Genomic DNA, 25,760 nt, shown 5'->3' with positions numbered 1-25,760 from the left:
CAACTGACCCAGAGATGCTCCAGGTAGTGGCCAGTACCGATGCTACCATTTAACTATTGCTAATGCTACTGCTAACCGCTAGGAAGAACAGAAGAAGGCAATACAGTTCCGATGCTACCATTTAGCTAATGTTATGTGCTAACCGCTACCTGCTAAGAGGAACAGAAGAAGACAATAACGCTAGATTCACCTATACTGTTAATGTTAATTGCTAGCTACCAATACTAACTGCTAAGATACTATCATACTCTCACCGCTTTAGCTATTGTTAGCTGCTACAATGCTACCACAGGCCTAGATGCCACATGTAACTGCCGATTGCCACACTACCATCATCTACCCCTGCCTCTCACCAACTGCACCAAGAAAAAGCGGGGTGGGAATACAAACCCTGGTTCGGGTAGGGGATAGAAAATAAAGAGGTAGAGTCAAAAGATGAAAGTAGGGATTGGATACAGACCCTTGTTCGGGTAGGGGGTGGAAAATTTAGAAGGTGCTGAAGGTGGAGGCCTAAACCACAGACTAGATTTAACAGCCTCTTCTAACATTTCCTTCAAGAAGCAGCAAACCCTACCATTTCCTTCAAAAAGCAAACAGAGCAGGAAAACAAACCCTAACATTTCCTTCAAGAAGCAGACAAAACAGGAAAACAACCAAAAAGATCAAAAAACAAGCCAACTCTGTGTCTTACCACGCAAACTCACCTGAACAGGCCGCATGGTCCCAAAGAGAGACTCTAGCTGGCCACACCCCCACCTTATCTAAACTTCCTGGTTCTCTTCCTATTGGCAGAGCGAGAAGATGGGGCGGGGAAAGCAGAGCAGAGGAGAGGTGTCTTGTTCAGACTTTAACCTCTTCTCTTGCCGGGTTAGGCATGCATGTCCTCTGCCTGCCCCCCCACTGTCCCTATTTCACCCCCCAACTACTATTATTTCTCCTGATCCATATCCACTGACTAGACCTAGCAGCCTCATCTGACATCTCCCTCACTGTCTTTCTTAAATTTTGCCCATGCACTCCCAGCTCCCTCAACAGTGAAACAGCTGACCCTGCAACAAAACCTCTACACCCCACTTCAACCGGACAGACCCTGGTCTTCCATCCCCTCTGCTCAGATTCTGTCTTTAAATCTGCATACTTAGTCTTCTTCCTTTCATAAGCTGCCTCCACTGAATTTTCCCAAGGGACTGTTAACTCAATAAAATACACAGTCTTTTTACTCATGGACCATAAGACAATGTCTGGCCTCAGATTACTATAAACTATTTCCTGGGGCACAACTAGCTGTCCTCCCAAGTCGACCTGCATTTGCCAATCATCAGCCCCTACCAGGCAGCCACCTCCCTGCTTTCTCCCTGACTTAGCAGCTTTATTTTTCTCCCCCTCTCGAACAAACTGCACATCTAACCTCTCCTTTCTAGAACTTCCAGAATTCACCTGCTTCCTTCTCTCCTCAATGCCTGCGGCTAAGCTTCTCAGCACCTGATTATGCCGCCATGTATACCGGCCTTGTGATAAGCTAATTCTACAACCTGACAAAATGTGCTTTAAACTTGCTGTACCTGAGCAGAGTGGGCACGATTGATCGCCCTGTACCCAGAGACTTAGGTTCTGCGGGGTTGGCAACACATCGTATGTCGCCCCTATCAGAAATTTGATACGGCCTTCCTCCATATTCCACAGGTCCCTCCAACTAAGTTTCCTCTTCTCAACACCTTCCCAATTCAACCATTGTCCCTGTTTGGCTTGACCAACTGCTTTTGCCCCTCTTAACAACTCCTCCTGCCTACGCACCTGTTCCACTACAAGCTTTCTTTTCTCCTTTAGACCTGCTTTATTCCACACTGGTTTGCCTGGGCCAAGCCCCAAGCCTCCCCGGCCAAATTGAACATTTCCTACTATTTCTGCATGCCTAAGAGCTGCCTCTGCCTCCTGCACTGCTGCCCTTGGGTTCCATTTCCTCCCCCCAGAAGGATTCGGAACCACATTGCTAACTAACATGTCCTTACTCCCAGATAATAAAAGTTCTGTCCTAACCTTAGTGCATTTAAACTCCTCTGTTAGACTGGATACTGGCAGCTGAAGCATTCCTTTCCCATACAAAGCTACATTGCTTAAGCACCTGGGAGCACCCAACCATTTTCTAATATAAGAGCTAACTAGCCTTTCCATTCTCTCTGCTACAGATAATGGGACTTCATATACTGACATTGGCCACATTAACCTAGGATACAAGCCAAACTGCAAGCACCACAACCTCAGTTTTCCTGGGAGCCCTGATTTATCTATTCTCTCCAGCCCTTCTGCAACATCCTTTCTAAATTGCACAACCTGTTCAACATCATTCAGGTCCACATTGTACCACCGTCCTAGACTCTTAACTGATTTCTCCCTAATTGTTGGGATTTCCTCACCATCTATAGCAAACTTTCTATCACTTACTTTCCCTCTGTATATTGAAATACTCCTTGACTTACTAGGCTTAATCTTCATACTAGCCCACTTGAGATTCTGATTGACTTTATCTAACAACCTCCTTGTACATGGCACTGTTGAAGTTAGCAGTGTCATATCATCCATATAAGCCCTAATTGGTGGAAGACGCATTCCATTCTGCCGTCTCTCTCCACCTACGACCCACTTGGAAGCCCTAATAATTACCTCCATAGCCATTGTGAAAGCTAGCGGGGACACTGTACATCCTGCCATAATACCAACCTCCAATCTTTGCCAGCCTGTTGTGAGCTCTGCGATACTTGCACACAGTCTGATGTCTTGGAAATATGCTTTCACCAAGTTAACAACTATCTCCGGCACTTTAAAGTAGTCAAAGGAACTCCAAATAAGGTTATGTGGCACTGACCCAAACGCATTAGCCAGATCTAAAAATACAACATTCAAGTCTCTTTTCTCCCTCTTAGCTGTCTGAATCTGATGCCAAATCATGCTAGTATGCTCTAAGCATCCCGCAAATCCTGGTATCCCTGCTTTTTGCACTGTCGTATCTATCATACCATTCCTTTCTAAGTATTTAGCCAGCCTCTGTGCTACGATACTAAAGAAAATCTTTCCCTCAACATTTAGGAGAGAAATCATCCGAAACTGGCTAAGGTCCGATGACTCCTTCTCCTTAGGGATGAAGACACCTCCTGCCCTGCGCCATGCTCTTGGAATACTTTGTTTCTCCCATACTATTCTCAGGTATCTCCATAGTGTCCTTAAGATGCCAGGTGCACTCTTATAGACACGGTAGGGGACTCCATTAGGCCCTGGGGCCGAAGAAGCCTTTGCACGCCTAACCACCTCCACCACTTCTCTCCACCTAGGTGGGCTCACATCCATCTCCTGCTCCACTTCCCCTAATGGTGGCATGTCAGGTGGAAGACCTATGTTCCTATTCTCCTTTGAATCTGAATACGTCGACTTCAAATACTGTTCAATCTCTGATTTCGTTGCCTTAAGTTGCCCTCCTTTTTCTTGATTAAACAAGCCTTTCACAAAATTAAAGGGGTTCCTAAAAAATGCTGACCTTGCACGTTCCTTCTTCTTTCTCTTCTCCCTAAGGTGTTCTGCCCTTCTGAGTACTGCTAACCTGCTTCTCAGTTCCTCCTGCAACACCTTAATTCCCTCCCTTTCTTCTTCTGTCGCCTTCCTCCACTGCTTTCTTAACTGCCTCCTTTCCTTTACTAACTTCTCTATTTCTCTTTGCCGCCTAGACTTGCCGACCTGCACCCTCTCGCCTTTCCTTTTGACAAGCACCCCAAATCTCTCTCGACCATAGGAGTAGATCACATCTCCAATTTTATCCAATTTCTCCACTACATCTCCTCTAAGCCTGCTTAATATGACTGATAAATCTCTATCAACTGCCTCCCACTCTTTGCTATCATTAGCCCTCGGCCACTTAACTCTAGCTTTCTGCTCCATGCTTCTCTCCTTGGCTGGCCTGTTGCCCTCAACACCAACTGCATCCCCTCTCCGTACCTCCTCCTCTCCAGGGATAGTGTTACTGATATCCTGCGAACTGTGGTTTTCTACCTGTCGCTGGACTTCATCCGACTGATTCGACTGACTTCTCAAGAAATACTGGTCGATGCGGCCACTCTGCCCTTCCACCGCTAAACACTTCCTCCTTCCCTGATGAGTTCTAAGGCCTCGGATTGATGTTATTTTCTGCCAGCCACATGGGCAAACTTGAAGCTTCTTATCCTCTGCTGCACAACTTTTGCTCTCCTTAGTTGCCTTCCCTGTCACCTGAGTACTGCTACCTCTGGCCCTAAGAGATGGGTCCGTGCCCCCATCCCTCACTGAGTCATGTATCCAAGGCATAGTCATATCCGTTATCCTGTTCGTTACCATGCAATCCACCTGTGAGTCATCTTCCACCCCTGCTCTCGCTGACTCTTGGGGTATTTTCCTTATATTGGTTGTAGCTAAGTCTGGTTGTAGCAAGGTTAAGGCTTGCCACTGCTGCCATGGGTTGCTAGCCCATACCAGCACCTGTGGGGTCTTTTCCCTCCTGTCAGCTGTCTTTCCAAGCAGTCACATGGTCTTTCCCATGTTGTCAGCTGCTCTATTCACAACAGTCACTAGCCAAGCTAGTTGTGAGTTAATTTAAACACAAGATACTTGTGCTCAAAAAGAGGATTCATTCTCAGTGAAGAACCTTGGAGCTCTAATCTGCCTCTATACCTGCCAAAGAGCAGTGATTCCTAACACGTCTCTGGGGGTCATCAGGTGGAAACCTCCCTTCAACAGTGTTTCGCCTACTTAGTCCCACTACACCTCCAGGAGGTTAGGCAGTGAACTCCGGCGTCCCAGAGTCACCCCCCCTAGTGCCAGTTCACACTGCTCCTACACAATCCAAACAGCACCGCCACGTTCAACTGACCCAGAGATGCTCCAGGTAGTGGCCAGTACCGATGCTACCATTTAACTATTGCTAATGCTACTGCTAACCGCTAGGAAGAACAGAAGAAGGCAATACAGTTCCGATGCTACCATTTAGCTAATGTTATGTGCTAACCGCTACCTGCTAAGAGGAACAGAAGAAGACAATAACGCTAGATTCACCTATACTGTTAATGTTAATTGCTAGCTACCAATACTAACTGCTAAGATACTATCATACTCTCACCGCTTTAGCTATTGTTAGCTGCTACAATGCTACCACAGGCCTAGATGCCACATGTAACTGCCGATTGCCACACTACCATCATCTACCCCTGCCTCTCACCAACTGCACCAAGAAAAAGCGGGGTGGGAATACAAACCCTGGTTCGGGTAGGGGATAGAAAATAAAGAGGTAGAGTCAAAAGATGAAAGTAGGGATTGGATACAGACCCTTGTTCGGGTAGGGGGTGGAAAATTTAGAAGGTGCTGAAGGTGGAGGCCTAAACCACAGACTAGATTTAACAGCCTCTTCTAACATTTCCTTCAAGAAGCAGCAAACCCTACCATTTCCTTCAAAAAGCAAACAGAGCAGGAAAACAAACCCTAACATTTCCTTCAAGAAGCAGACAAAACAGGAAAACAACCAAAAAGATCAAAAAACAAGCCAACTCTGTGTCTTACCACGCAAACTCACCTGAACAGGCCGCATGGTCCCAAAGAGAGACTCTAGCTGGCCACACCCCCACCTTATCTAAACTTCCTGGTTCTCTTCCTATTGGCAGAGCGAGAAGATGGGGCGGGGAAAGCAGAGCAGAGGAGAGGTGTCTTGTTCAGACTTTAACCTCTTCTCTTGCTGGGTTAGGCATGCATGTCCTCTGCCTGCCCCCCCACTGTCCCTATTTCACCCCCCAACTACTATTATTTCTCCTGATCCATATCCACTGACTAGACCTAGCAGCCTCATCTGACATCTCCCTCACTGTCTTTCTTAAATTTTGCCCATGCACTCCCAGCTCCCTCAACAGTGAAACAGCTGACCCTGCAACAAAACCTCTACACCCCACTTCAACCGGACAGACCCTGGTCTTCCATCCCCTCTGCTCAGATTCTGTCTTTAAATCTGCATACTTAGTCTTCTTCCTTTCATAAGCTGCCTCCACTGAATTTTCCCAAGGGACTGTTAACTCAATAAAATACACAGTCTTTTTACTCATGGACCATAAGACAATGTCTGGCCTCAGATTACTATAAACTATTTCCTGGGGCACAACTAGCTGTCCTCCCAAGTCGACCTGCATTTGCCAATCATCAGCCCCTACCAGGCAGCCACCTCCCTGCTTTCTCCCTGACTTAGCAGCTTTATTTTTCTCCCCCTCTCGAACAAACTGCACATCTAACCTCTCCTTTCTAGAACTTCCAGAATTCACCTGCTTCCTTCTCTCCTCAATGCCTGCGGCTAAGCTTCTCAGCACCTGATTATGCCGCCATGTATACCGGCCTTGTGATAAGCTAATTCTACAACCTGACAAAATGTGCTTTAAACTTGCTGTACCTGAGCAGAGTGGGCACGATTGATCGCCCTGTACCCAGAGACTTAGGTTCTGCGGGGTTGGCAACACATCGTATGTCGCCCCTATCAGAAATTTAATACGGCCTTCCTCCATATTCCACAGGTCCCTCCAACTAAGTTTCCTCTTCTCAACACCTTCCCAATTCAACCATTGTCCCTGTTTGGCTTGACCAACTGCTTTTGCCCCTCTTAACAACTCCTCCTGCCTACGCACCTGTTCCACTACAAGCTTTCTTTTCTCCTTTAGACCTGCTTTATTCCACACTGGTTTGCCTGGGCCAAGCCCCAAGCCTCCCCGGCCAAATTGAACATTTCCTACTATTTCTGCATGCCTAAGAGCTGCCTCTGCCTCCTGCACTGCTGCCCTTGGGTTCCATTTCCTCCCCCCAGAAGGATTCGGAACCACATTGCTAACTAACATGTCCTTACTCCCAGATAATAAAAGTTCTGTCCTAACCTTAGTGCATTTAAACTCCTCTGTTAGACTGGATACTGGCAGCTGAAGCATTCCTTTCCCATACAAAGCTACATTGCTTAAGCACCTGGGAGCACCCAACCATTTTCTAATATAAGAGCTAACTAGCCTTTCCATTCTCTCTGCTACAGATAATGGGACTTCATATACTGACATTGGCCACATTAACCTAGGATACAAGCCAAACTGCAAGCACCACAACCTCAGTTTTCCTGGGAGCCCTGATTTATCTATTCTCTCCAGCCCTTCTGCAACATCCTTTCTAAATTGCACAACCTGTTCAACATCATTCAGGTCCACATTGTACCACCGTCCTAGACTCTTAACTGATTTCTCCCTAATTGTTGGGATTTCCTCACCATCTATAGCAAACTTTCTATCACTTACTTTCCCTCTGTATATTGAAATACTCCTTGACTTACTAGGCTTAATCTTCATACTAGCCCACTTGAGATTCTGATTGACTTTATCTAACAACCTCCTTGTACATGGCACTGTTGAAGTTAGCAGTGTCATATCATCCATATAAGCCCTAATTGGTGGAAGACGCATTCCATTCTGCCGTCTCTCTCCACCTACGACCCACTTGGAAGCCCTAATAATTACCTCCATAGCCATTGTGAAAGCTAGCGGGGACACTGTACATCCTGCCATAATACCAACCTCCAATCTTTGCCAGCCTGTTGTGAGCTCTGCGATACTTGCACACAGTCTGATGTCTTGGAAATATGCTTTCACCAAGTTAACAACTATCTCCGGCACTTTAAAGTAGTCAAAGGAACTCCAAATAAGGTTATGTGGCACTGACCCAAACGCATTAGCCAGATCTAAAAATACAACATTCAAGTCTCTTTTCTCCCTCTTAGCTGTCTGAATCTGATGCCAAATCATGCTAGTATGCTCTAAGCATCCCGCAAATCCTGGTATCCCTGCTTTTTGCACTGTCGTATCTATCATACCATTCCTTTCTAAGTATTTAGCCAGCCTCTGTGCTACGATACTAAAGAAAATCTTTCCCTCAACATTTAGGAGAGAAATCATCCGAAACTGGCTAAGGTCCGATGACTCCTTCTCCTTAGGGATGAAGACACCTCCTGCCCTGCGCCATGCTCTTGGAATACTTTGTTTCTCCCATACTATTCTCAGGTATCTCCATAGTGTCCTTAAGATGCCAGGTGCACTCTTATAGACACGGTAGGGGACTCCATTAGGCCCTGGGGCCGAAGAAGCCTTTGCACGCCTAACCACCTCCACCACTTCTCTCCACCTAGGTGGGCTCACATCCATCTCCTGCTCCACTTCCCCTAATGGTGGCATGTCAGGTGGAAGACCTATGTTCCTATTCTCCTTTGAATCTGAATACGTCGACTTCAAATACTGTTCAATCTCTGATTTCGTTGCCTTAAGTTGCCCTCCTTTTTCTTGATTAAACAAGCCTTTCACAAAATTAAAGGGGTTCCTAAAAAATGCTGACCTTGCACGTTCCTTCTTCTTTCTCTTCTCCCTAAGGTGTTCTGCCCTTCTGAGTACTGCTAACCTGCTTCTCAGTTCCTCCTGCAACACCTTAATTCCCTCCCTTTCTTCTTCTGTCGCCTTCCTCCACTGCTTTCTTAACTGCCTCCTTTCCTTTACTAACTTCTCTATTTCTCTTTGCCGCCTAGACTTGCCGACCTGCACCCTCTCGCCTTTCCTTTTGACAAGCACCCCAAATCTCTCTCGACCATAGGAGTAGATCACATCTCCAATTTTATCCAATTTCTCCACTACATCTCCTCTAAGCCTGCTTAATATGACTGATAAATCTCTATCAACTGCCTCCCACTCTTTGCTATCATTAGCCCTCGGCCACTTAACTCTAGCTTTCTGCTCCATGCTTCTCTCCTTGGCTGGCCTGTTGCCCTCAACACCAACTGCATCCCCTCTCCGTACCTCCTCCTCTCCAGGGATAGTGTTACTGATATCCTGCGAACTGTGGTTTTCTACCTGTCGCTGGACTTCATCCGACTGATTCGACTGACTTCTCAAGAAGTACTGGTCGATGCGGCCACTCTGCCCTTCCACCGCTAAACACTTCCTCCTTCCCTGATGAGTTCTAAGGCCTCGGATTGATGTTATTTTCTGCCAGCCACATGGGCAAACTTGAAGCTTCTTATCCTCTGCTGCACAACTTTTGCTCTCCTTAGTTGCCTTCCCTGTCACCTGAGTACTGCTACCTCTGGCCCTAAGAGATGGGTCCGTGCCCCCATCCCTCACTGAGTCATGTATCCAAGGCATAGTCATATCCGTTATCCTGTTCGTTACCATGCAATCCACCTGTGAGTCATCTTCCACCCCTGCTCTCGCTGACTCTTGGGGTATTTTCCTTATATTGGTTGTAGCTAAGTCTGGTTGTAGCAAGGTTAAGGCTTGCCACTGCTGCCATGGGTTGCTAGCCCATACCAGCACCTGTGGGGTCTTTTCCCTCCTGTCAGCTGTCTTTCCAAGCAGTCACATGGTCTTTCCCATGTTGTCAGCTGCTCTATTCACAACAGTCACTAGCCAAGCTAGTTGTGAGTTAATTTAAACACAAGATACTTGTGCTCAAAAAGAGGATTCATTCTCAGTGAAGAACCTTGGAGCTCTAATCTGCCTCTATACCTGCCAAAGAGCAGTGATTCCTAACACGTCTCTGGGGGTCATCAGGTGGAAACCTCCCTTCAACAGTGTTTCGCCTACTTAGTCCCACTACACCTCCAGGAGGTTAGGCAGTGAACTCCGGCGTCCCAGAGTCACCCCCCCTAGTGCCAGTTCACACTGCTCCTACACAATCCAAACAGCACCGCCACGTTCAACTGACCCAGAGATGCTCCAGGTAGTGGCCAGTACCGATGCTACCATTTAACTATTGCTAATGCTACTGCTAACTGCTAATAAATAAACTCATAAACTGTACCTCCAGTACTTCTATACTGTAGCACCGGCTCCCAGTGCAGCACAGAATCAGCTGTGAATTTTACCAGCTATCCACCACCTTCATGTGATGCTTTTCCTAAATCTAGAATAAGATCCAAATCTGGCGAGAGATGCCGCGAGATCAGTCCATGTGTCAAGACGAGTAAAGGAAGGTAGAGCATAACAAAATAAATCCACACACCATTTTATCTCAATTAACACAATTGTCATGAACTGAAACAGCCGTTAAACAAACATTTTTTTCATTTTTTAGCTGATAATGTGTGAGAATTGTCTTTGTGGCTCAGACTGTGTTTCCCCACGTTACCACCAGAGAGCAGCATGAGCCTGAAACTTCTCAGTTGTGAGAGAAGTCCCAAAAGAGCATTTCCACACTGAGCATTGTCTTAGAGTGGGTTGCTGAGTCCTGAGGTCCGTTTCACAAAGCAGGTTCAACAAACTCTGAGTGTAACCCTGAACTCTGAGTTGATCTACTCTGAGATAGGAAACTCTGAGTTTTCGATTCCACAACAGCAGATTTGAGTTAGTTTGATTAACTCAGAGAAGGTTCACCTCGAGTTACGCGCGTGCACCGCAACTATAAAAAGACAGCATCAATGGAACCCCGATTTGAGGAGTCACCATGGCAACGGGGAAGCGGAAGGCTGCGTACTTCACGCCACTGGAAATTAGACATTTTAATGCGCTCATACTGCGAATATGAACACGTTTTTAGACGGAAGTCCAACACCGCTGCAGCTGCGAAGGAGAGGGAGACGGCGTGGGAGAACATTGCTGCTCGGGTCACTGCGTGAGTATAAATGTAGTCCTTTGAAATCACAATAATATTACAGGGCAAAACTGCTTGAATGATGCCTATTAATTTATTTCATTTAAGTGCAATCCCACGGGGGAGAAGCGCACTTGGCAGCAGCTTAAAATGAAATATAAAAACACTGTTCAAACAGGTAAGACCTCTGCATGATCTCATGGAGGTAGCTACCTCATTTTGATCATGTTTTACATTGTAAAGTAAATATTAAGTGGCTCCCTTTCATTGTAAAATTGGTTATATTGTGTTCATATAATGTTTTGTTTTTTTTGTTAACGAATGAAATAAAATTTAAAAATGAAAAAAGTGTTCTCATCTATATCATGTTATGTTAAATAACTTAGCCAAACTAACACAGACTTTTACTCAGCCCACAGAAAAAAGGCAGATGCACGAAGAACAGGGGGTGGCCCACCACCACCACCTCTAACTGAGGCAGAGGAGCTGGCCCTAAGCCAGAAAATAGGAAGGCCAACTGTATCATTTAATGTCCTCCTTATGTATTCCCAGTTACCTGTACATCTACAAAAATCTATCTCCTGATAAAAATACAAAAAACTGAAAAAGACATGCAATACTTGGACCACAAGATAAAAATTGCAGACCTAGAAACTGCAATACTGGAGCACAAGTTAGAGGTGGGTGCATGGTGAACTATGTTAATTATATTAACTATTGGAACATTAACTAAACAAGTTCTTGTATTTGTAGGAAATAAAGAAGACCAACTGAAATGTGTATTATTGATTTATTTGACTGCTGTGGTGGTGGTGACGATGGTGACTTAATCTCGGAAATGATTATGGCATATGGTGTCTCTGACTGCTTTGCAATCCTGCATAGCTGGCAGGTGGAAGGGGTCATCATCAGGGTCGTCCATTTGTAGGGCAGGTTGTTGCTCTCCTCTAATAGTAGCAATATTATGAAGAACAACACAAGCCACAGTAATATCACAGGTCCTCGCAGGGGTCACCCTCAGGTGACGTAGGCATTGGAAACGGGCTTTCAGCAGGCCTATGGTCATCTCCACCCGGGCTCTCGTTCTGCAGTGAGCCCGATTTAAGTTCTATTGGGGGCCTGGTTCAGGGTCAGGGTAAGGGGTCAGCAGCCTGGGTTGGCATGGGTAACCCCTGTCACCCAGCAGAAGGCTGTCAAACTCTCCTGTAATGTATAGTTAGAGTATATTAAAGGAGGGAGACAAGTGAATTGTGCAAATTGTGCAAATCTTTAGGCTGCTTATCACGTTGCAGTCTGTTGCTCAGGTTAGACTCGCGATAAATCCTTGAGTCATGAACAGACCCAGACCACTTGTCCTCCACATTGGAAATAATGTATCCAGCATCACATATGATCTTGACAGTGCAGAGAATGACAGATGTTCAACTATGATGCAGTCTTTAACATTTTGAAACAGTAGTCAATCTACATGTACCTGCACATTTATGCTGTGAATGGACTTCCTATTCACATAGTCTGCTTCATTATGTGAAGGAGCTGTGATGGAGATATGTGTGCCATCTATGCAGACAATCACACTGGGAAATCTTAAAAGAAATAATCCCAGTCTGAGGTTGCAGCACGTCATTAACCAAATATAATTTAAAATTAATTTAACGGATCTCTACATCATTCACCTGCAATTCTGTGGAACTCCTCCTTGATGACTCTGACGGGTTTATGTCCAGGGAAAACGACAAAGATTGGTAAAAGCCGTTTCATGGCGAGGCACACTTTTCTCACCGCCCTGCATACAGTCGCCTTGCTCAAGTGCTCTGCATCTCCGACATTGTAAAGAAAACTCCCATTTGCAAAAAAAAAAAAAAAAAAAACGCAGCGCAACACACAATATCTGCTGAGATGTCAGGGCATGACTACGGCTGGTAAAGTTGCAAATGTAAGGACGGATTAGATTATGTATGTAGATGATGGACTGTGCCGTGAAACGGTTCCGCTCAAAAAGATAACTGCCTGGAAAAGCAAGAACATCGATGCGTGGTCTGATAACTCTCTCCAGACGAATATTTAATTCTCTGCGCAGTATCGCTGCACCTTCATCCACGGGATCATGATCAAAACGACATGCCATGTTAACGAAAAAAGTCACCACCTACTGTGCCTAATGGACTTCCCACTGACTGATATTTTTAATAAATATATCTTTTAATAACAGACGGCAGAACTATGCCAAAACTCGTCTGCCGACTGAATGAATGAGGAAATGAAATACGGTGTGTGGTTGAAAGAGGGCGGAGACACAGAGAAACTCGAGGTTCCTTGAGTAAAACCTGGTCCCGACCAGGTTAGGTTCATAGAGTCAGTTACTGCGGTAACTGACTCAGAGTTTAACTTACCTCTGTCTGTGAAACAGGCTTGAGTTACCCCTCTTTCTCTGGTTTGACTTGCCTTCCTATGTGAAACAGAAAACTCAGAGTTTCCCTCATTTCAGGGTTAACATACTCAGAGTTTTCAGTAAACCTGCTTTGTGAAACGGACCTCAGAGGTAGTTTAGCTTTATTGTGCAGCACTTATGAATGGTGACATCTACTGGTCCAAACGTGACATTACACATGTTTAGGGGAGCGCTGACATTAACAGCAGCAGGACTTTCCTCTGTTTTTTTTATCAGACCAGACCTCGGAGTACATACATAATTGAGTTTTACCCAATTATTACTTATTACTTTTGTCTTAAAATACATAAAAACATCGAAAAAATGACTAATTTCAACTCGTGCAAAAAAAAAAGAGGTTCCAACGACCCCCAAAATCAGTCACTGTATTGTGTATAAATGAGGTATTTTCGTACATATACACATACATGCAAGTTGAAATACCTTACTACACAATAAGTCATGTTCCATTAAAGTATCTGGACTTTCAGATCGTTATCATTTTTTTAAGACCACTGCAGTACTCACAGATGACCGCGAGGTTGAAGGGGGCGCTCTTCTCCATCACGTTGGCCCTGATGGTTGCATTCACATTCAATTCTCTACACAAAATACATATCTTACCTTATTTATTTGCAACCAATAAAGAACCAATAAATTGTAATTTTTACCAGCAATGGAGAAGAGAAGCAGAAAAGACCTCATAATGAGCAGATCCACTGTAGTCGATTCATGCCTTGCTTGTCAACTTGCTCATTTTAACAGGACACACCCATGAAAGGTGACAAACATATAATTAACTACATAACACTTGATCTCACATAAGCTCAATTATTAGGAGCGTTTTATGGGAGATGACATTAAGCTTTAATAAATCCTTCATTTTCACAGTTGCTTCACATCACATATCATGGGTGCGTTCTGGTGAAAGACCATCATGGGAATCATGGTGGAAACAAGCAATGCAAATGAGCTGGAAAAGAGTGAAGTGAGTTTGGTGCCACTTTCTTTCTTTGACTAGATGCTTTTCATTCTATTATTCTATTCAAACATCTGTGTGGAAGATAAAATAACGCTTACTTTGGTTTCAAGTGAAACATGGACCCTGGTGTCCTGAGTCCTGTGTTTTATCCTTCCAGTCACCCTCCTGCCAACATGGACTATCACAGCCTGCCCCCACCCACTGTGTATTTTCCCTCCTGTGGGAAAGCTGGTCCTGAATGCTGTCAGAGTTTACGATAATGCCTTCTTTTCATCATCCTGTCAGGATATTGATGTTTTGCTTGGGACAAGTAGCATTAGCCTCAGTCCCTTAGCACAATGCCAGGAGTGTAGCCAAAGTGCATATTTAAGACCCCTTTAACAGGATTCTCATTTTGAAAAAAGTCACTGTATTGTGATGGAGCTGACAAACAGGAGCGATCATCTGATCGTAAATTGATCCACTCAGAACACACTGAGACTTTTCTGGACAAGCCCTGGCAGAAACAAAACAGCTGGAACCTGCTCCCATAAAACCCTCCAAAAGGTCAGAGATGCGGGGGTTTTACCATAAACAACAATGTCAGAGCTAAGTCAAGTAAACACAAGAAGACAGGAAAGCATACAAGGATGCCTTCACAATAATAGCTCTAAACTGATCATGCCAGAGTATATTTGCTGTTTGTAGACACACTTTAACAGCTTTATATGAAAAGTCTGTTTTCTTCATGGGTATCAACGTATTTTGAATATAATTATGATTATGAATAAAACATACCATTTATTTGTATGTAAAAATATACATCCAAATGTGTTTCAATACAAAAATCACATCACAGTAAAACAGTATGAATATTTTATATTTATATATATTTTTATATTAGTGTTAATATATCTGTACATATATTTATTTACATTTATCGTATTTATCTACATACACAATGACACATAAAAATATGAAAAGCTGTATGTAAAATGCATCTTTGATAATAGTGTAATAATAATCCAGTGTAATTATACATAGGCTAATAATATGACACTGAGGAGTAATTTTCCTTCATAACGTGTATACACTTTATTAAGTACTTTTTGTTGTAAATACTTCAGTGCTTTTACTTCTGAAGTTATTGAAATATTTTTACATTGTGATTGTTTTACTCTTACGTTGATAAATGATTCTCCTCCACTGGATCTCAGTGTGTGTGCTTTACTTCTGTATTGGTTTACAAACTAGTTTGTAACATACACTTTGCAGCGCCAGTGGGCTTTTATTTTGAAATACATGACCGGAATGCACCTTGCTTACAGTGTGGTACTTGACTCCAGCGCGTAGCGTTAAGAAACAGGGAGAGGAGAGAGTAGCCCACAGTGTGTTGCTCAGTTTTACTCAACACTGAAACTTTCTCAACTCTTAATTTCAACCCCTTCTTTTAATTCCAGCGCTGAAATGTCGACCACCGGGAGCCCCCCGGTCTTTGAGGGGATGTACTCCAAGCTGATAGACAACGAGGGCACATATGACGAGTTCATCCAGAGGCCAGATGTGGGACACGGCGGTAAGACCTCAGAGCTCCATGGAGGAATTCAAAGCTGCTGTTCTTTCCCTTCCAGCCTTATTGTAGCTCTGTTCATGGTTTCTTTTTCTTACTGACACACTCTCTGACAAAATGCAATACTGAAGATGCAGAATGTCAGCTTTGCACATATTGTGCTCGTATTGTACCATGTTAATGCTCCTTTTTTAACACTGTGAGGATTTACAGCCTTCTCTGATATCATCCTGTAGTCTAGAATGAATATTTTGGCTATAAGTGATTCATTATTATATATTATTATATTATTAATGAATTATTTATTCTGATCAACGCTATTAGGGCTGCCAATAATGGTTCTTTTTATTACTGATTAATTTGGAGATTATTTATTCTAGAATTAATTGTTTGGTTTATTAAAGTTTGAGGCGATCACTTCAAATTGCAAACAGTCCAAAACCCAAAGATGTTCATTTTACGATAACATACGACACAGAAAAGAAGCAAATCTTCACAAGTGAGAAAATTATTTTGATTCATTGATGATCAATTGCAGGTTCATTTTCTGTTCATCGTTGAATCAACTCTTGCTCTAAACTTTATTATTAGAGCGTTTTTCAAAACAAAAGTTCCAAAGAGCTTCACAACATAAAAAGCTGGGTTTCTGTGTAAATGTGTAATGCTGTGATAGGATTGTGGTTGGGTGTGAAAGGAGCATCCTGGAAAGGCTCAGTGGTTCACAGCGAAGATGGAGCGAGGTTCAACACTCAGGAACAGGACTCAGGACTCAGTTCGTCTGCAAACGACTGAATTCTATTTTTATTGACATTTTACACGTAATCCCAAGTTTACAAAACTTCCTCACATCTGGGAAGCTGACATCAGCATCTGATGATGATGATTTTCCATTTGATCAGCACTTTCAGTGTTTTCTCATCACTACTGGGTGAAATGCCACGAAGTCTTCTCTGCAGACATGAACCCTTTGATGATCCTCTGACTTTTCCTCTAGCGCCACCAACAGGTGCAAGTATAGCTGATGAAGACGAGTGGCTTTTATTCTGCTTATGTTTAACTCAGCAGGCACAGCGAGCACTAAAAGGATCTCGTGTTCACTTGGACTTAATTGCTCAGTATCATCCAGCAGATCAGGCCTGATGCTCAAGTCTGTTCTTCATAAATCACAAAAAATATCTAAAACAAACGTAGTAGAAGACTTTCCGTAGTTCGGATCTTTATGTAATGAGAGAAAGGTCAAACGTTTGTAGCTGTCTCACATACAAACCAAAAAAAATAAATTGCTTTCTGCTTTGTCTTATAATTCAAGTGCAGCCAGTTTTCCCACATCCCAGAAGCTGCGCTGACATGTTCGATTTCCACAAGTCTGTGCAGAGCAGAGCAGATTAGTCTGTGGATAAAAGGCTCTGCATCCAAAAAATGTAATTCATCAGTTAGTGTGAAGACATCTTATACAGAGCTCTGCAGGCCACAAAATAGCAAATAATAATCTTATAAAAGCACATGTTGATTTTATTTTGATTTCATGTACCACAGCTGTTGAAGCTCCTTTAATGCAACAAGACAGGAGCAGTGATGTTAAACTCATTTTTCACGCAACACTTCCTGTCAGAGCGTCAAAGGGGTTATGTTAGGGCGTTTAAAAAACTTTCACATACACTTTGTAAAGTCAGAATACAGATCAGCCTTACCTCAGAACTGAGAAAATGAACAACAAAATTTCTCATTTTTGCAAGCTAATTTTCATATTATAACAAGATGTTTTTCATCTTATTATGACATGGGGCTTAGCTAAATAGCAGTTACTGTTTATTTGTTAGCTAAATAACAGTATCTTGTAGCTACAACCGAAGATAGCTACAGCAATGAGTATAGTGAGTAGCTGTAGGTTACTCCGGCAAAATGCTGCACCCTTTCGAATATTACAAATACGAATATTATTTTACACATGGAAAAGACATATAGCCTTTAATTCTGTACAGAAAGCCTGGTTTGAGTATTCATTTTTGCTGAATATTAATCATAATGACAGTCTACTATCAAGCCACATTCTTAACTATACTAAGCAGCAATGATGTGGGTAGAATTTAAAGATTTAAGGGAAGGATCAGCATGCAGTATCCTTAAAACTTGGTTTTAATTAACAGCCTTTCCCACTTGCCACCTCCAGCTCACCCAGTCCCCCCAGTCAGACTGATGACCAGGTCGAGCGGCCCCGGGCCCTACCGCCTCGCCACCATCTGCCTGGCTACGCTGTGTGCCGTCCTGGTGATCTCCATCATAGGCGTCACTGCACATTGTGAGTCCACAAACTGCGAACTGACGTAAAAAACACAGGTTTCAAAACTTTAAACAAGACTTTGCAAAGGTTTTATAGCCTTTTCTGTCAATTCAAGCCACATGTGGTGGTTTCTGTTATTCAATTTGGGAGCTAGTGTAAAGATATTAAGAAGCCTCCTGATTATGAAGGAAACTGTCGTTATATTTGAATTACGTAGACACCCTGTAGTCTGCTCTTTTCTGCTGTTGAAATTCTCCCACGTGCAATCAACACACTAATTTGTTCACTGCTGATAATTTGGATGCAGCACACAACAGTTAAAGCAGAAAGATTCAGCATGAAGTCCACTGTGTGCTCATCATCAAGTGCACATTGTGAAAACTCAGGCAGAAATAGTGAATTCAGATTAGCTGAATGAGCACTTTCAGGTAAGAGAAAAAGAGGATACAGTGGTTTGTACCTCGCAACACTGCCATTTAAGACGTGTGTGTTTTATGTGTGTGTGTGTGTGTGTGTGCTTGTTATGTTGAAACAGCCTCACAGCCAGGAGGCCGAAAAGCTGCTTCTGCTTTTTAATGAGCTCGTTAGCTGGGCTGCTGCCAGCTGACAGTGAGAGGACAGAGACAACTTTTCATTGTTTTTAAATGTGATAATTGGGCTGTAGATGAATTAACATACTTAGGCTAGACGTGGCAAAAATGTAATTTTGCTCGTTTAGATAATTATCGTCATTTGAGAGTACATTTTCAAAGAATCTACAGTTGAAATGCTCTTTCAGGGAAATTTTGAAAGAACACTGCAGGTCAGGTTTTTTTTAAATTCTTCTCCCGTCCAAAAGAAGAATTAAAACCAAAGACAAAATACATTTGCAATTCACTTTGATTTGATTAACATTATTTAGCATATTTTTATTTTCCTCATCTTAATGTGGCCCTCTTGTGGCCCTCTTAACCCGTGAATTCAGTGATAGAAATGTCACATTTATTTCAATGCTGTAGTTTTTAAACAAGACTTAACTACAAATAAATAGACTCATCCAGTCTGTCCTTGATTGGTCCACAATTTGAACCTTTACACAGGAGCACAATCATTTATTATAAAATTTTGAGGCAGATTCTGAACTAAATATTTCAGAGTTTAAAGAAATCAGATAACTTTTTATCAGTAAAAAGGCTAGAACACGTCACACTACTAGTCTTGATTTGAGTACCTTAGATGTGTTTGTGACCAAGATGCAAACTAAGTAGGACATTTTGCATTTGAAAAATCTTCTTGTCAGTTTTTTTGGTGGACAAACTATGTAACTGTGACCTCGCACCTAGTTTTGCATTTCTGTTCAGTAACTGGAACTGACTGATGTTGGCACTTAGCCCAAATCAGTGCTGTGACTCAGTACAGCCTCACAGACTTGCTAGCGTCGCTATACACTTTTAATATTGAGTAAAACACCAGTTTGATCCTGACTCCAACTGAATATCTTGACAAATATAATATATTATTGTATCAATTGCCGCAAACATTCAAGTCCCCTACAGGAAGAATTGTAATCAATTGGGTAATCGGCTACTTTTCAGCTTTGCATGTTGTCGTTCCTAAGGTGTTGTTCCAAAATTAATGTATCCATTAACTTAGTAGTCCATCGTTCCATTTGTTTCACAGATAAGAACAAACCTCAGGGTGGTGGTGAAGCGACCTCAGAGATACAGAAGCAGATACAGGACGTTAACGTGTCGACTCTAATCGCTACCATCACCAAACTGCAACAGGAGAAAAACCTGCTGCAGAAAGAGAGAGATGAGCTGCTGGCCAAACTGGCTGCCACTAATGGTATACAACTGCATATCTGTATACGGGTGCAATTGAGTGCATTTGATTTTTTTGGAGACCCAGTACTGCTCTGCTTCTGTTGCCCAATTTCTTGCTTTGTCTTTGTGTCATCAGCGCCTGAGGTGATCACGACAAAGGCGGCGCCGGCCCCTATAACCTGCCCCGTGGACTGGCATCTCTTCAATAACAGCTGTTACTTCATCTCTAGAACCACAAGGGATTGGCCAGAAAGCCAGTCGTACTGCCAGAGCCAAGGAGGTCACCTGGCCATTATCCACACGGCCGAGGAGCAGGTACAGTACGCCAAGCTGCATGGTCTCAACATGTCTCTGGAAGAACTGAAGACACGAATCTTTAATAGTGCATTTGTTGGCGACTGTTTTCAGTGGTGCATTAATACACTTTTGATGTTGCGTTTGAATGCCTTCCTTGAATCTAAAAGTTTAGCTTGTATGTGTTTCCTCTCAGACGTTTCTGTGGGATCTTCTTCCCAGAGGACACTGGAACGCCTTCTGGTTTGGGATCACTGACGAGCACACGGAGGATCATTGGAAATGGGTGGATGGCACAACCCTGGTCGGAGGGTAGGTTCACTTCATTCACTACTCATCTGCCTTCTGACATGTTCAGAACTACGTTGGCAGCCGAAGTCGTGACGTCACATCTGGCCTGGCCTTTGTTCCTCTCACTTCTGGTGCTCAATGCAGTCTCTCATTCAGCATTTCTAACATCAGCCTTTCCGGAACAATGAAGCTTGTTCCTGAGGTTTACTTTCCGTGGACTAACAACTTGGCTCTACCACAACACTTGCTTTTAGAAATTAAAGCTTCTTGATCAAGCTTTTCATTCGTAGTTATTTAATCCAGCTGATGATGTCGTCAGCATCTTCATCACAGGGGAAGTTAAAGTTAAAGCCTCTAATACCCATATATTTAAAACAGCACTTATCATTTTTTCATATTAAAAATGGGTCAAATTACTTGTGGTGTTTTGTGGTGACAAAACCCTCAGAGTATTATTATACAACCTGCAGTTTTTGCTGATTTGCCTCAATCTTACTGCTCTCATTGGTGTTTTTTCTAACAGTGAATATTGGACTATAGGATCAGACCAATAAAACAATGAAGTTGTTGCTCTGTGTCTGTTTGATGAATTAATAGGCAATTGTTTGGTAGCCTGTGTAACAACTTTATAAGGTGATAATACACCAATGTGTTTATTAATTAAATGCAGGTTTTAGAGGCACTGCAGATCGACTGTAGAGAATTATTTAGATATGAACAAAGCGTCAATAGAAAGGAAGTTACAGTGTGTATATATAGGACAATATCATCAAAACTGTGATTGTATATAAAAGTAATAGGTTCATACTAATATTCGCCACAACAATAAGGAAGAGGTTAAGCAAAAAATTCTAACATTACCCAAAACCCACTAAAGCCTACAAAACATACAAAAGAGACACAAGTTCCTCACTCAGTGTTTAATATTATGAACTTGACCATGTATTAAAATAGACAAGATGGGACATGTAGCCTTGAAAGCTATGGCAGACTTTGATTCAGACTCAAGTTCACAGCATTAATAGAAATAACCTGAGTTCATTTCTGCCCAAACTGTGACTCCACTCCTCTGGCTCCAGACTGGCTGTGACACACACACACTTGGACAAACACCCACACACAGATTGACTGGCCACTGGACTTTTACCTCTGTTGAACGCTGACCCCTCGCATACCTACAGACTTCGGCACATGTTTTGCTCTGTAAGCTGCACAGTGATGGTTGTTGGCCTAAATTAACACTGAATGAGGCCAAATTAAGAGAGTCAGACGGCCAGAGGGAAGACGCAACAAGCACAGGGAAAAGAAGAAGTAGACAAGTTAAATGACAAGTCCAAACTCTACCCAAAATTCCCCTTATATCCCTTATTTTGGACAGCAAGAACCAATAAAGGAACTGAAGTTCCTGAACTCCAAAAAAGATTGGAAAACCCTCCCATGATTATAATAAAAACAATCATTAGCTGCACTTTTTATTTATATATTTTACAAAAGCTGTTGTTTATTCTGCTGTACAGAAAGTACAGAAACAATACATAGGACAGTCACTGAAGACTTAAAGGTTAGATGTTCTAGACGTGAGATAACAGCTGGAGGGAGGCCAGGATCATGTCTGCCTGCAAACAGCAGCTCTGAGCAGCGTTATGTCAGTGCTGCTGGCCTTTGACCTCTGATGAAAAACAAATGAGTCAGAGCCACAGGGTAAACTGTGGAAAGATAAAGATAGTTTTAATATGAAAAGCCAGGTTGTCTTCATCTTCCAAGCTGTTTTAGCTGGTTAATACTGTGTTTTCTTCACTTCTGCTCAGAACATAATATTTTTTAGTCCTTTTGTTGGCTCGACTGTAGTAAATGAGGGACATTATTTGTCAATTAACAAATAGTGACCAGGGCCTTTATTTGTCTCAACTGCGGAGGGCACCAGGCCTTTATTTGAAACAGACTTGTATTAGAGACAGGCCTCTATATTTGTTGTAAGTATATTTAAATATGTTTTCGGAAACCCTGAAACCAAAAGAATATGTTGCAGTGTGTGCAATGTTTAATGCACTTTCTTCCTGGTGTATAAAAGTCCCTTTTGTTTTTACAGCCATGGCAGTGTATGGGGTTGTATCATAGAGTCTTGCAGTTTGACTTTTGTCTGAAATCAGTGGTTATGTGCACAATAATCTTTATGTGATCATTATTAATCATCCTACTATATTTGCATTTATTGTTAGACACCAATTCTGTTTTATGTCATTTAATACACATGCTCCAACAAAAAACACTCAGCTTTGCTTAACATATGTCAAGCTTATACCTTGCACTTGCCTAAATGTTTAATATATTGACTAATTAATAACTCTACCATTTACTATTACTGAGTGACATTTTCTTTATTGTAAGTTGTCTGTCTATTGAAACATCTTAAGGGACCACTAAAGAAAATTGCAGATTAACTTTTCATATCCAATAATTCACATTATAGACACTACCAAAGATTTATCTATGTAACAATTTGGCCACAAGCCAAGCCCACTGGCAAACACATTCATATTCCAGGTTTTAACCCTAATCTTGTTTCCCAAGTTTCTTCCCCAACTTGTGTCAACTCAACAGATTTTCTAAGAGCCATCTGATTTCTCTTCCTCATTTTGGAAACATTTGTTCATGACTAACCTTTTATCATTCCTCTTTTGCCCTCCGCATTTCTTCTCTTCCTCTTTTTCCACTGAGATATTTCTTATCATTGTTTGGCTGCTGTTGCTGCGTGATATGAACCCCTATTCACAATGTCTGCAATTTCTTATGTTTAACATACCTTGAAGTTACTGGCATTAGTGAGTGCTTTTTTAATCTCATTGGCTCAACCTGATGAAACAAAGCTTTGCATTTGAAATCATTGCTGGAGGTTGGTATGATCGTATATTTGATCATAAACCAAAGTAGTGTACAAACTGAAATTATGAACCAAAGTTACTACAGTGCTTCCTGAGGGGACCATGAATGTCTGTGGCAAATTTTGTGACAAGTACATCCAGTAGTTGTCATTTTACAGAAAAAAAGATCTCGACCTGTTGGTGATTTGGTAAAGTCAGGTGATCACTTAATTCATTAGTATACCTTGACCGGGGACCAAGAGCCAACATTTTAAAGCAATCCATCCTATAATTATTGAGATATTTCAGACTGGACCAAAGCGATGGACGTAATGTCAGAGAGACCAACTGACATTGCTATAAAATCACGCTGCTAACTGTTGCTATAAAGCAAAAGCTACTGGTTGGTCTGTGACAGGAAGGGAACTCCAGTCTCCAGCATAAGAGTTGATGCACTACACACCCATCCAACAGCCTGACCTCCTCGTCTTTGCTGTCTATGTTACCATGTAAAAGACAAGCTGCTTGCAGTGGCACTGGACATAAATCATAATAATCCAACATAAGTTTATGGACTTTAAATATATTGGCGACCAAATGAATTTTTCATTTGCTTTCTCCCTTCTAACTATAGTTTTTGGGAGGACGGCGAGCCCAACAACCACATCGACGAAGACTGTGGCTACATTGTGAAAACACGCGTGTTGACGCGAGTGGCGATCCGGAGCTGGTACGACGCCCCCTGCAGCATGTACTGCCGCTTCATCTGTGAGAAGGAAATGGGAGATGGCGCCAGCACCGCCATACCACACTGAGACGTCAACACCTCTTTGATCATCTGGGAAAAACAAGGAGAGGAAGTTAACCATTCGGGTTGTAACACGCTGCTGGATGAACAGCGGCTTTTTGTCAGTTTTCTCTGAAGACCTGGCTGATATTTTTCCTCATGTTTAAATTCACACATTATTTAGATGTGACTCTATTCAGTCTGATATTGAGGTTCATCTGTTGAACTTTTTTCCCTGGCATTAATTAGTGGTGTGTTGGATGCATGGATGGTCTGCTGTGTCCAGAACACCAGCAAGGTTGAAAGTGTTTTATTGACATGGGTTTACAGCCATATGAAGACAATTAAAGGTAGCTGTCCTCTGCAATAGTGACTGTTCTTTCAATTTCACTCATGCTATTATTTTAACCTCCTACATATTACTTATTTTTTGGTAAGAGTATAATGAACATCAGCATTTAAAAAAACTTTTTTAGATTATTAAGGGACTTTTAAGGTTTCTAAAAAAGGGTGGAAAAAGACATTTAAATTGTAGAATGATTGAGGCGAAACTCACATCAATTTAATTAATAAAGTCCAATTATGATTGACGCTAGTCAGTTATATTAAATAATTACTTTGTGCATTCTGGAGGCAACATTGTTAAAATAAAAGTATTAAAAATGAGCGGTTGAGCCATTTGTAGAATTAATAGTCAGCTGGAAAAATGTTTATCCTTAATGTTTATACAATTTATACATAGCCTGATTTAGTAAATTTATTAAATTAGTAAATCAGTTACTAAGAGCCCAGGAAAAACTGCTGCAACTCAGCCCTCTTCTCCCTTAATGGAAATGAACTTAATTCAATTAACAATGCAGCAATTTACATAAAAATTTGTGTTGATACAAATTCAATTTATATACCAATAGCCAATCAACATAGAGATTACCACACTGTGGTTTTACAGTTTATCTGTGCCTTGTACCATGTAGATAAAATCATAGTTTTTTCATTCAAGATAAATGTGAATGTTTTCATGTCATTGATATGTGTGTGTGAAATTGGTCGTGATATGAATTATGTTTGAGATTGTCTGATCTAAAATATTAGTGATGCCACCACTTCAGTAAGAATGAGTCAGTTGAATCTGGTGCACTTGTGATTGAGCAGCATGAATAATTTATGCAGAAATGTGTCCTGTGGATCCTGTAAAATAAAGTTGTGTTTCGTATCTTCACGTCTCACCTTACTTGTTCCATTTTTCTTTGTTCTTCAAGAATATATCAGCTGTATTGATCGTATGTCAGTGTTGTGTTAACATTGTGTTGTGCTGCCCCCAAGTGGCCAAGAATATAAATTTGGCAGCTTTAATGTGGTTTAATTGTGAAGAAAGACTCAATCAGTCCAATAATGTAGCTATGTATGTTTGTTGGTGCTGCTTTTCAGTCTCCAGTTTTACGTTTTTGATACTTATTAAACTTACACATTTACATTTTGTCCAGTAGGCTGTTACATGTTGTAGTTGGAGACAAACACGTATACCGACACCTAACATGTTTGTAAAACCTACATTTCTGCTGGGGTACATGACGGACTCCGACTACACTGTTAAAATACCAATTTTATAGATTTCAGGAGACGCAACTGATAAACATGCTGGCAATTAGTCAAAGGCTAGACGTTAAATGATGAGTATGTATCGTGACAGTGAGGACGTTTTTTTTAATTTGAACTATGTCTTGATGTGTTTTCATAAGTTTGCACTGATGTTTCTCAGTCACTGTACATTTAGCTCATGGCTGCCAGTTGTCTGCTTCATGAGAAATAAATTAATAATG

General features: G+C 42.0%; 1 protein-coding gene across 1 annotated transcript; it reads left to right on the top strand.

Moving 5' to 3' along the window:
• Nucleotides 1-15,416: 15,416 nt before the first annotated feature.
• On the top strand, nt 15,417-25,153 carry LOC121619477 (hepatic lectin-like). The gene is made up of 6 exons (XM_041955217.1): nt 15,417-15,627; nt 17,792-17,920; nt 19,562-19,729; nt 19,844-20,022; nt 20,198-20,313; nt 23,788-25,153. Exons 1-6 carry the CDS (start codon nt 15,519-15,521, stop codon nt 23,966-23,968), a joined length of 882 nt encoding a protein of 293 aa, XP_041811151.1. The 5' UTR covers nt 15,417-15,518; the 3' UTR covers nt 23,969-25,153.
• Nucleotides 25,154-25,760: the final 607 nt, after the last annotated feature.

Source organism: Chelmon rostratus, chromosome 16 (genome assembly GCF_017976325.1).
Source record: "Chelmon rostratus isolate fCheRos1 chromosome 16, fCheRos1.pri, whole genome shotgun sequence".
Taxonomy (NCBI): domain Eukaryota; kingdom Metazoa; phylum Chordata; class Actinopteri; order Chaetodontiformes; family Chaetodontidae; genus Chelmon; species Chelmon rostratus.
The sequence above is the reverse complement of the archived record's forward strand: the minus strand, read 5'-3'. Positions and strand labels throughout refer to the sequence as shown.